This window comes from Clinocottus analis, unplaced genomic scaffold (genome assembly GCF_023055335.1).
Source record: "Clinocottus analis isolate CAN_PGR_092001 unplaced genomic scaffold, fCliAna1.0.p SCAF_116, whole genome shotgun sequence".
NCBI classification, from domain to species: Eukaryota; Metazoa; Chordata; class Actinopteri; order Perciformes; family Cottidae; genus Clinocottus; species Clinocottus analis.
Genome location: NW_027175839.1, coordinates 29,499 through 42,153, shown reverse-complemented (window position 1 = coordinate 42,153; position 12,655 = coordinate 29,499). Strand labels below are relative to the sequence as shown.

The 12,655-nt window shown below is 45.6% G+C and overlaps 1 protein-coding gene across 1 annotated transcript; it reads right to left on the bottom strand.

Annotated features, from left to right (window-relative positions):
- Positions 1-789: 789 nt before the first annotated feature.
- Positions 790-7,623, bottom strand: LOC137782460 (retinaldehyde dehydrogenase 3-like). The gene is made up of 6 exons (XM_068571737.1): positions 7,376-7,623; positions 7,149-7,253; positions 6,445-6,585; positions 4,698-4,827; positions 2,961-3,022; positions 790-988 (listed from the first exon to the last, which is right to left on the bottom strand). The coding sequence occupies exons 1-6, from the start codon at positions 7,472-7,474 to the stop codon at positions 854-856; spliced, it is 672 nt and encodes a 223-aa protein (XP_068427838.1). The 5' UTR covers positions 7,475-7,623; the 3' UTR covers positions 790-853.
- Between the last annotated feature and the right edge of the window lie 5,032 nt (positions 7,624-12,655).

Here is a 12,655-nt window from a genome sequence, read left to right as displayed (position 1 = left end):
AACACGCTTAACACGCTGAACACGCTTAACACGCTTAACACGCTGAACACGCTGAACACGCTGAACACGCTTAACACGCTGAACACGCTGAACACGCTGAACACGCTGAACACGCTGAACACGCTGAACACGCTGAACACGCTGAACACGCTGAACACGCTGAACACGCTTAACACGCTGAACACGCTGAACACACTGAACACGCTTAACACGCTGAACACGCTGAACACTACACCTCCAATGAGGAAGCAAGTTGTACTTTAATGGAAGCCCATTTCTGACAAAAAAAGTCATAATTATGAAAAAAAGTCATTTTCATTAAAAATAATAATAATAATAATTTCCGCCAAAAAAAAGTCATTATAACAAAAAAAACATTTCTTTTTTCATAATTATGACTTTTTTGTTGTCCTAATTTTTTTTGTCACAGCGAATTTGTTTTTGTTCAGTAAATAAACTCCATAAACTTTCCTAATTCTTGTTGTTCTGAGTTTGTTCTCACAGTTTAACTTACTGTGAGTCTCTCTGGATAAAAGCCTCAGCTAAATGAAGTGTAAACATAGTGGAAGTGGAGCGGTAAAGGTAGCAGAAGTGGAGCAGTAAAGGTAGCAGAAGTGGAGCAGTAAAGGTAGTAGAAGTGGAGCAGTAAAGGTAGCAGAAGTGGAGCAGTAAAGGTAGTAGAAGTGGAGCAGTAAAGGTAGTAGAAGTGGAGCAGTAAAGGTAGCAGAAGTGGAGCAGTAAAGGTAGTAGAAGTGGAGCAGTAAAGGTAGTAGAAGTGGAGCAGTAAAGGTAGCAGAAGTGGAGCAGTAAAGGTAGTAGAAGTGGAGCAGTAAAGGTAGTAGAAGTGGAGCACTCAGACCTCCTTGATGAGCGCTCCCATGTGCAGCGCCGTGAGCGGCGTCTGCTCCGCCGGCTTGATGACCACGGTGTTTCCACAGCTCAGAGCCGGGGCCATCTTCCACATGAACATCAGCAGAGGAAAGTTCCACTGCGACAGAAGAGCACATGTTAGCTCGCTAGCTAGCTGCTGCTGCTGCCCATGTGCTCCAGCACATGTTAGCTCGCTAGCTAGCTGCTGCTGCTGCCCATGTGCTCCAGCACATGTTAGCTCGCTAGCTAGCTGCTGCTGCTGCCCATGTGCTCCAGCACATGTTAGCGAGCTAGCTAGCTGCTGTTGCTCCAGCACATGTTAGCGAGCTAGCTAGCTGCTGCCCATGTGCTCCAGCACATGTTAGCGAGCTAGCTAGCTGCTGCCCATGTGCTCCAGCACATGTTAGCGAGCTAGCTAGCTGCTGCTTAGTCAACAGTTTTGTTTGTCTTTAGAGAGTCTTTTTTGTTTATGACCTGAAGGATTAAATAGTTTGGATGATTCATGTGACTGCAGCTGCACTAGAACTCCAGGAGAAACACAAGTCTGGAGAGACAGACGGGACACTACCGGCGCTCTGATCTGTAGATCGTTTATTTTCCTGTGTTGGAACCAGCGGACGAGTCACTGAGCACTCAAACCCAAATTAGAGAGCAGCACATGAGAGCGCTGCGTGTTCATTGTGGAGGCAGCGTTCACTTTCACAACACTTTGGAAACACTCGGAGCCGTTAGGGGATCTGGTGAGTCCAGAGGTTCCCCGTTTCCCTCCGACAATGACTCCCGCTGTGTGTCTGCCAGCACGACTTTCAGTAATCACACAACTGCTTCAGTATGAATTTCACTTTTATGATATAATCTCCCGTGTCGAACAACGGCCGTTTTGTTCCTTTTGTTGCCAGAGCAACATTAGAGGCTGCGGGCCTCCCTCCTGTCTCCATGTTGAAACTATACACATGTGTCTGTCCGGACGCAACACAACCTGCAACACAATACGGTGCGACACAATGCTCATATTCCGATGTGTGAAAGTAAGGAGAAGGAGGAACGGCCCTCAGGGGATTATCAGAGGAGCTGTTGTTGAGGACAGATTAAGTTTTCTGGTTCACTTGCCGGCTTTCATTTCATCGTCCAGACGGTTTTAAATGATGAGAGATCGTCCTGGAACGTTTATGAGTTCAGCTCAGTCTTTAATGGTTTAACTTAAGCCTGAGTCTAGTTCCAAGAGGGCACGCAATACTGTGTTAGCGCAAATTTACAGGCCCAGCATGCCCCATTCAGACAATCTTTTGGCATCAAATACGTAATGTTTCAATTTTTGAAGTGAACACAGTTTCTTGACTGAAGCTCCTTCCTAACAGGACAAGTCTTTGTTTTATTGTGATTGTTGTTCAGGTTCTGATTCTTTAGGTCCTAATCTTTCCATAAAGGTCTTATTGACGCTCCAGGAGGCTTTTTGGGGAATCTGGTTCACATCATGCTGGATGTTCATAGTTACCATCAGAACATCTTTTAAAGTGATTTTTTTTGCAGATATACATTTTTTTTCCAAGACTTTGCTGAACAAATACAAACAATAAACACAAGTATTGTAATTAATTAATTTGGGGTTCCTATGAGGACTCACACAGGAAAAAGAGGTCTGGAGACGACACTGTTCCAGAGTTTAACGGGTTAACTTTAATTATGATGATGACGGTCACCATGTCGGAGTATCTAGTTGAATCTAGGGTCCAGGATGACGTTACATCTGGGATTAGCTTAGCTTAGCTCAAAGGCTTTCACAAGAGGAAACTAAGTGTGTTAACTGCACAAAGAGGTGTCACAGCTGGACTCACAACATGGTGTTGGATGCTCGTTCTAAAAGAGATATTGTGCGATGTTGCTATGCTAAATGATGAAGAACAGCGTGTCTGACGGCATAACGGTCAGAGGTCATGAAGGACTCACACACTGAAACAGCTCCTGGACCACAATGCTGTGTTGTGTTGTTTACAGCGTGCGTGGCTGTTGTTGAGACAAGCTAATGTGCACAGTGACAAGAACTCTTCTTCCACGTCATCGCTCATGAATTGAAAGCAGATCGTACTCACTGGAATGATGGCGCCGCAGACGCCCACGGGCTCGTGTTTGGTGAAGCACACGAAGCTTTCATCTGTAGAGGAGCAGACGGTCAGTTCTCACTGCTGGACTCTGGCTGGCTGGCAGCGTGCTGAGCACAGCAAAACAGCTGTAGCCAGCTAGCGCTGCTGCTAGCTCCCCACTGTAGCTAGATAGCACTGCTGCTAGCCCCCCGCTGTAGCTAGATAGCACTGCTGCTAGCTCCCCGCTGCTGCTGCCCGCGTCTGGCTACAGTAAGGAACTAGCTGCAGTGCTACCTGGCTACAACGGGGAGCTAGCAGCAGCGCTAGCTGGCTACTGTGTGGAGCCAGCAGCAGCGCTAGCTGGCCACTGCGGGGAGCTAGCAGGGACACCCACCAAAGGAAGTAGCGGCTTGTAACCCGACTTTTACGAAGTTTAAAGGGAGAAAAGATTGCACCAACACGACCGTGTTCAGGCATGAAGGTTCTAACTTTTACATTTCTGAACCCAACGACAGAGTTTTGTGACTGAAACTCTTTGCTAACAGGACAAAGTGTTGTTTCATTCTGGTTCTTCAGGCCGTCTTCTTTACAGACAGTAAACAGCTCTGTGGTTGTTGTTCAGGCTTTAAAGCGTCTGGAAAAACTCTGCCATTTCTTTTGGAAGTAAGGATTCAACAGTTTCCTCCTCAAACCTCCACCTGTCTCTTGATGAGTGGACATGAGGACATGTGACATGTGACATGTGACATGAGGACATGTGACATGAGGACATGTGACATGAGGACATGAGGACATGTGACATGAGGACATGAGGACATGTGACATGAGGACATGTGACATGAGGACATGAGGACATGTGACATGAGGACATGAGGACATGTGACATGAGGACATGAGGACATGAGGACATGAGGACATGTGACATGAGGACATGAGGACATGAGGACATGAGGACATGAGGACATGAGACATGAGGACATGTGACATGAGGACATGAGGACATGAGGACATGAGACATGAGGACATGAGACATGTGACATGTGAGTTTACCGGCCAGGAGGCATTAAGCCAGCGCTGATCGTTAATCCTCCAGACTGTGGCACCTCACTGAGCTCTTCCTCTTCCTCTTCCTCTTCCCTTTGTCCCGCCTCCATTGGGAGGTAATCAGGAGGAAGAGCCGGTGTGTTTTGTCTCAGGAGGAGGGGAAGTCTCTGAGCTGTTAACGGCTTCCTTCTAACCTCCAGCCCGTTGAACTGTCTTCATTCATTCATTCATTCATTCATTCATTCACGGCTCCTAATGTTGTTTATTTACTCATAAAGAACGGGAAGAAGAACATAAACGTGCTCAGAAACTCAGAAAAGGTTTTTAAAAAAGTATTAATTTGTTCTCTCAAATGTACGATTGAATACATTATTGACTACATTAAATTGAGTAATTATAGACAAAACTTTTACTTTTACTTCCTGTTGTTTTATTAACTTTTAGCAAAATGCAAATATATTAATTATCCGGAGCAGAAATCATAAATTCAAGTTTTCAACTTTCAGCTACATCTTTAGTCCGGAGTTCATTTCAAAGTGTTTCATTGCTCAAGAGAGAGCCGAGCTCCAGGACAGAGCGGTACCTGAACGCACCACACACACTCACACACACACACACACACACACACACACACACACACACACACACACACACACACACACACACACACGCACGCACGCACACACACACACACACACTCACCCACAGGGAGGCTCTGGCCGTGGATCTTGTCGGTCCAGCCTGCGTAGTACCTCAGGGTCTTGATGCTGCCGTCCAGGTCGATGAAGAAGGACTGCAGGAAGGGCTTCCCCGTGTCCAGAGTCTCCAGCGTCTGCAGAACCGCAGAACCGGAGAACCGGAGAACCAGGAGAACCAGGAGAAACGACATCACTTTAATATGAAATCTTTGCAAAGTCATAACTGCTTTTAACAGGATTCATACGTCATGGAGACCCTGGAACAGTCTTTGAGTTTTAAAATGGTTATTTCAAGGCCTGGAGAAGTCCTTGAACAAAATAAAAACCCCAAAGTCCTGTAAATGTGTCATATTCATGTGTTCATGTGTTCATTCAGTTATAAATAATGAATCTGCTTTTAAAAGAAAGAGGCTCAACATGTCAGCAGCATACATACAGGCATCTATATAAATGTTTATTATTTTAATAAACTATTGTCTCTCATTAGTCTTTACTGAACATAAAGTCTTCATTTTAGAAAATGTGATGAAGCTCAAATGAATTCTATTTACTGCTTTTTACTTTATGATGTAGAATATCATAAAGCATAAATACTTCATGTGAACAAAACTACAATTACTGCACGTTAACGCAGTAATATTAATCACAGCATATTATTCATAGACATTATGTTGCTAACAAGGAGACACTTTTGAAACTTTTGATATTTTTTATACTTTTAATACTTTTAATATTTGTAATATGTTTTTAATTTTTGATACTTTTAATATTTGTAATATATTTTTTAAATTTTTGATACTTTTAATAATTTTTGATACTTTTAATATTTGTAATATATATATTTTTTATTTTTGATAGTTTTAATATTTTTAATATTTTTGAATTTTTGATACTTTCGATACTTTTAATATTTCTAATATTTGTAATATTTTTGATACTTTGATACTTTTGATATTTTTGATACTTTTAATATTTCTAATACTTTAATACTCTGTTGGCGGTGGTGAAATGTCATACTCATTATACTCATACTCATGATACTCATACTCATGATACTCATACTCATGACACTCATACTCATGATACTCATACTCATGATACTCATACTCATGATACTCATAACACTCATACTCATGATACTCATACTCATGATACTCATAACACTCATACTCATGATACTCATACTCATGATACTCATAACACTCATACTCATGATACTCATACTCATGATACTCATGATAGTCATACTCATGATACTCATAACACTCATACTCATGATACTCATACTCATGATACTCATAACACTCATACTCATGATACTCATACTCATGATACTCATGATACTCATACTCATGATACTCATTCTCATGATACTCATACTCATGATAGTCATACTCATCATACTCATAACACTCATACTCATGATACTCATACTCATGATACTCATACTCATGACACTCATACTCATGATACTCATACTCATGATACTCATACTCATGATACTCATACTCATAACACTCATACTCATGATACTCATACTCATGATACTCATACTCATGATACTCATACTCATGACACTCATACTCATGACACTCATACTCATGATACTCATACTCATGATACTCATACTCATGATACTCATACTCATGATACTCATACTCATGACACTCATACTCATGATACTCATACTCATGATACTCATACTCATAACACTCATACTCATGATACTCATACTCATGAGAGGAGCTCACCGCCAGCAGCAGCCGCTCTCGCTCCATCAGGTCGGCCAGCTGGTGGAGCAGCTTCCCTCGACCGGACGCCTCCATCCGCCTCCACGGAGAAGCTCTACGCTGAGCCGCTCTGGCTGCCTGCACCGCCCGGTCCACGTCCTCCTGCAGGGGGTACTCACACTGAGTACTCACACTGAGTACTAGTACTCACACTGAGTACTCACACTGAGTACTCACACTGAGTACTCACACTGAGTACTCACACTGAGTACTAGTACTCACACTGAGTACTCACACTGAGTACTAGTACTCACACAGGGTACTGTACTGGGATGGAGAGTACTCTGAGAGAGTACTATTACTAGGATGAAGAGTCCTCATACTAGATCTAACAGATAAAAAGTATTACTACTAGATGAGAGGATACAGAGTATGTGTATGTTATGTATAAAGGGTCGACCTTTACACATAACATTAATAACATGACATTAATAACATAACATTAATAACATTAACAACATAACATTACTAACAGTAATAACATGACATTAATAACATGACATTAATAACAGTAATAACAGTAATAACATGACAATAATAACAGTAATAACAGTAATAACATGACATTAATAACAGTAATAACAGTAATAACATGACATTAACAACAGTAATAACAGTAATAACATGACATTAATAACAGTAATAACAGTAATAAATCCTCCCACCTCGTCAGCTTCTTCTACGTCACAGATCTTCTCTCCTGTCGCCGGGTTGAAGGAAGGAAACGTTCTCCCACTGCTGGAGGAGAACCAGGTGTTGTTGATGAAGATCTGCAGGGAGGAGAGCGCAGTGACTACCTGTGTGTGTGTGTGTGTGTGTGTGTGTGTGTGTGTGTGTGTGTGTGTGTGTGTGTGTGTGTGTGTGTGTGTGTGTGTGTGTGCGCAGACCTTACCTTGGTGTGTCTGACCTCCTGGACTCTGACCGGCTGAGGAAGAGGAGGAGGAGGGGTCCCTTCAGCCGTCCCGTTCTCTGTGGTTCCGTTGTGAGTCATCGTGGGTCACGGTGCAGCTCCGTCAGCTCCGTCAGCTCCGTCAGCTCCGTCTGCTCCGTCTGCTCCGCCCGCCGGCTCTTTATGAGCGTGTGGAGCTCCTCCCTCCTCACCGGCAGCTGGGGGGAGCCGGCTCCGCCCCTCAGCTGCGATGGAGGGCCTTCATCTGAGGAAGACGAGCTCTGAACCTTTTAGTTACTCGGCCTGGAACCGGTTCCGTGTAACCGGTTCCGTGGGGCAGAACCGGTTTGGGCCGCTGGACTGGAGGCAAACACGAAGTCCTGATCCTCCAGCCTGCACCGCCTCACCGGCCTCCTCCTCCATCTTATTTCTAAACATTTAGACTTGAACTGTAGCGAGTGACGACGCTTTCAGAGGAGAAGTTTCATTTCTCTTTGCAAAATGTAACAAAGTAAAAGTCATGAATATAAATATAAATATTAAAGTAAAGTACAGACAAAAAAACTACAGTACAGTAACAAAGTATTTCTACTTTTATTGAAGCTCGACATGTCTTATTGAAGGGAGGCGTGTCTTATTGAAGGTGGGCGGGTCTTATTGAAGGTGGGCGTGTCTTTTTGAAGGTGGGCGTGTCTTATTAAAGGTGGGCGTGTCTTATTGAAGGTGGGCGTGTCTTTTTAAGGTGGGCGTGTCTTATTAAAGGTGGGTGTGTCTTTTTGAAGGTGGGCGTGTCTTATTAAAGGTGGGCGGGTCTTATTGAAGGTGGGCGTGTCTTTTTGAAGGTGGGCGTGTCTTATTAAAGGTGGGTGTGTCTTATTGAAGGTGGGCGTGTCTTATTAAAGGTGGGCGGGTCTTATTGAAGGTGGGCGTGTCTTTTTGAAGGTGGGCGTGTCTTATTAAAGGTGGGCGGGTCTTATTGAAGGTGGGCGTGTCTTTTTGAAGGTGGGCGTGTCTTATTAAAGGTTGGCGGGTCTTATTGAAGGTGGGTGTGTCTTTTGAAGGTGGGCGTGTCACTGGACACTCCTACTATGTTTGGATTTTGCTTCTTTTTCAGACCTTTCCTGACGTTTGGCTGCAGAAGCGCTGACTCATTGTTACTGCTGCTTGTGCAGCATCGCGATGTGTCTTCGCCTCGAGGCCGCGATGTGCAGCGCTCAGCGCGTCCTGAGGGGGGAGGGCCTCCAGGACTCCTTCCTGCAGCGTTCAGCGTCTCTGCTGCCTCACAGTGCTAACAGTGCTAACAGTGCTAACCGAGCTAACCGAGCTAACGCTGTTTACCCGCGCTTCAACAGCGGCGCTGTGTGAGAGCCCAGAGCGGCTCGGGTTACACAGCTTAGCATTACTCCACACATCTCTCCACAGGAAGTAGAACGTCTCAAGATGATCTTCAGGAGAACCTTTTCCCAGCAGACTCGTCTCGCCGCCGGTCGATCCGGGCCGCCGTGGCGTCCCGCGTGGCGGCCGCAGAGCTGCTCTGAGTCGATGTCTTCTCCAACGGGTTTCCTGCACCTGGGCTCCCTGAAGCTGAACGAAGCTGAACACATGCAAACAAATGCTTTTGTTCAGGAGGACAAAGGTGCTCGCTCGCCGCGGGCTTTCACTCCACACAGCCGGCTATTGTTTCCCCTTCGTCGCTTCTTGTCACTCTTTATGTCAAAGTTTAATTAGGACGACGGGCTTTCGCAGGCTCATTTCTCACTTCAGCAACTTTCTAACACTTCATAATGAGAGAGACTCAAAGGGCTCATGGAGGGGGGAGGGGCGCTTGGCAGGACGGTTAAGTCGGGGGAAACAATATGAAATGCAAAGCATTCGGGCCCAGACCTCATGCAAATGAGCAGGAACCTGCACTGGACGCTCAGGTTGAGGGATCAGCAGCGAGCGAGAGGCCAACGCTCACACAGGAAGTCCATCAACACGACCACATGTCAACAGCCAGTGAGGAAGGAGAAGTTTATGAATGTTTTGAAGTTTATGAATGTTTTGAAGTTTATGAATGTTTTGAAGTAACACGCGTTAGTCGTTGTGCGTTCAGCTGCACAAATATAACAAGACCATATCCTTAAAAAAATCATTAGACTAATTCTGAAACTCTATTGAACTTCTTGTTTTAAGTAAACTGTTCCCATTGGTTGGCTTATTTTCAGAACAGACATCTTTGTTAAGTTTTAAAGTTTTTAATACATTCTTTCTTCATATTTTATAGTTTCTTCATATTTTATAGTTTCTTTTAGTTCCTGCAGAGCTTCAATATGCATCAATAAAAGTCAAGGCTTCTTACACTAAAGTCACAGAAAAAACGACTTCCTGTCACAATCTTCAGGCTACTTGTAGTTTACAGTTAAAGTTTGGATTCATTCATATGTGATTATAAATATATATTCATGTAGAAATGTGTGTATCTGCATCCTTTGTTGTTATAGATGTGTGTTGTGTAAATATGATTTTGTATTATAAGCTCTGAAACCGACGGCCGGCTCGCTCTCGTGAGATTATCATTATTCAGATGGGAGACAGAGAAAAGAGGGAGAGAAAGAGAAGGAGGGAGGGAAGGAGACAGGGAAGGAGAGAGGGAAGGAGGGAAGGAAGGAGAGAGAGAAGGAAGGAGAGAACGAGAGAGGGAGGGAGGGAAAGAGGGAAGGAGAGAGGGAGGGATGGAGGGAAGGAAGGAGGGAGGGAGGGAAGGAGAGAGAGAAGGAAGGAGAGAACGAGAGAGGGAGGGAGGGAAGGAGGGAAAGAGAGGGAGGGAAGGAGTAAAGGAGGGAAGGAGAGAGGGAAGGAGGGAAGGAGGGAAAGAGAGAGGGAGGGATGGAGGGAGGGAGGGAAGGAGAGAGGGAAGGAGGGAAGGAGGGAAAGAGAGAGGGAAGGAGAGAGGGAAGGAGGGAAGGAGGGAAGGAGAGAGGGAGGGAGGGAAGGAGGGAAAGAGAGAGGGAAGGATGGAGGGAGGGAGGGAAGGAGAGAGGGAAGGAGGGAAGGAGGGAAAGAGAGAGGGAAGGAGAGAGGGAAGGAGGGAAGGAGGGAAAGAGAGAGGGAGGGATGGAGGGAAGGAGGGAAGGAGGGAAAGAGAGAGGGAAGGAGGGAAGGAGAGAGGGAGGGAGGGAAGGCGGGAAAGAGAGAGGGAAGGAGGGAAAGAGAGAGGGAAGGAGGGAAAGAGAGAGGGAAGGAGGGAAGGAGAGAGGGAAGGAGGGAAAGAGGGAAGGAGGGAAGGAGGGCGGTATCTCTGTCCAGGTGCTCAGAGACCAACAAAGAGTCTTTTCAGGAGGCGATCGCTCTGCTGCTGCACCGAAATAAATATAGAAGAGCAGCGGACAGGAAGGAGATCACGCTCTGGAGTGAGGACCTGAGGCAGCAGCACTGTGGCAGCAGCACCGTGGCAGCAGCACCGTGGCAGCAGCACTGTGGCAGCAGCACCGTGGCAGCAGCACTGTGGCAGCAGCACCGTGGCAGCAGCACCGTGGCAGCAGCACCGTGGCAGCAGCACCGTGGCAGCAGCACCGTGGCAGCAGCACCGTGGCAGCAGCACTGTGGCAGCAGCACCGTGGCAGCAGCACCGTGGCAGCAGCACCGTGGCAGCAGCACCGTGACAGCAGCACCGTGGCAGCATGTCCTTTGACCCCTCATGTCCTTTAACTCCTTGTGTCCTTTAACTCCTTGTGTCCTTTAACCCCTTGTGTCCTTTAACTCCTCGTGTCCTTTGACCCCTGGTGTCCTTTAACTCCTCGTGTCCTTTGACTCCTCGTGTCCTTTGACCCCTGGTGTCCTTTGACTCCTCGTGTCCTTTGACTCCTCGTGTCCTTTGACTCCTCGTGTCCTTTGACTCCTCGTGTCCTTTGACCCCTCGTGTCCTTTAACTCCTCGTGTCCTTTGACCCCTGGTGTCCTTTGACCCCTCGTGTCCTTTGACTCCTCGTGTCCTTTGACCCCTCGTGTCCTTTGACTCCTCGTGTCCTTTGACCCCTGGTGTCCTTTGACCCCTGGTGTCCTTTGACTCCTCGTGTCCTTTGACCCCTGGTGTCCTTTGACCCCTGGTGTCCTTTGACCCCTGGTGTCCTTTGACCCCTCGTGTCCTTTGACTCCTCGTGTCCTTTGACCCCTCGTGTCCTTTGACTCCTCGTGTCCTTTGACCCCTGGTGTCCTTTGACCCCTGGTGTCCTTTGACTCCTCGTGTCCTTTGACCCCTGGTGTCCTTTGACCCCTGGTGTCCTTTGACCCCTGGTGTCCTTTAACTCCTCGTGTCCTTTGACCCCTGGTGTCCTTTGACCCCTGGTGTCCTTTGACTCCTCGTGTCCTTTGACCCCTGGTGTCCTTTGACTCCTCGTGTCCTTTGACCCCTGGTGTCCATTGACCCCTGGTGTCCTTTGACCCCTGGTGTCCTTTGACCCCTGGTGTCCTCTCTCTTGTGCTCTGGCTAGAACAACGTGATGCAGTAACACCAGCAATGGAAAGATAAACATAGAAAGGAATGCGTGGAAGGAAAATACATGTAATTCCTTTCATTGAGGAGAACAGAAAAGAGCTAATTAAAACTGCAACGAGAGCAACTCAGCTTCTCAAAAGAGGAGGAAGAAAAGATGAAGAGCTCTTAGTGCGGACAAAGATGAGAGTGGAGGAGGAAAGCAGCTTTTATATCGCAAAACTACCAAATGAAGAACTCTGTTATGTTTGTCCTGCGAGGAATCCCTCAAACACGCTGAGGAGCTCCTTGTGTTTGTACGTGAACTTCTATTTGTGTGTTTGTACGTGAACTTCTATTTGTGTGTTTGTACGTGAACTTCTATTTGTGTGTTTGTACGTGAACTTCTATTTGTGTGTTTGTACGTGAACTTCTATTTGTGTGTTTGTACGTGAACTTCTATTTGTGTGTTTGTACGTGAACTTCTATTTGTGTGTTTGTACGTGAACTTCTATTTGTGTGTTTGTACGTGAACTTCTATTTGTGTGTTTGTACGTGAACTTCTATTTGTGTGTTTGTACGTTAACTTTTATTTGTGTGTTTGTACGTTAACTTTTATTTGTGTGTTTGTACGTGAACTTCTATTTGTGTGTTTGTACGTGAACTTCTATTTGTGTGTTTGTACGTGAACTTCTATTTGTGTGTTTGTACGTGAACTTTTATTTGTGTGTTTGTACGTGAACTTCTATTTGTGTGTTTGTACGTGAACTTCTATTTGTGTGTTTGTACGTGAACTTCTATTTGTGTGTTTGTACGTGAACTTCTATTTGT

Coding starts and splice junctions, on each gene's coding strand:
- LOC137782460 (XM_068571737.1), bottom strand. CDS start 7,474: ATGACTCACAACGGAACCACAGAGAACGGGACGGCTGAAGGGACCCCT. Junction 6,586..7,148: donor ACGTAGAAGAAGCTGACGAG/GTGGGAGGATTT, acceptor TACCCCCTGCAG/GAGGACGTGGACCGGGCGGT. Junction 4,828..6,444: donor GAGAGCGGCTGCTGCTGGCG/GTGAGCTCCTCT, acceptor GCGGTTCTGCAG/ACGCTGGAGACTCTGGACAC.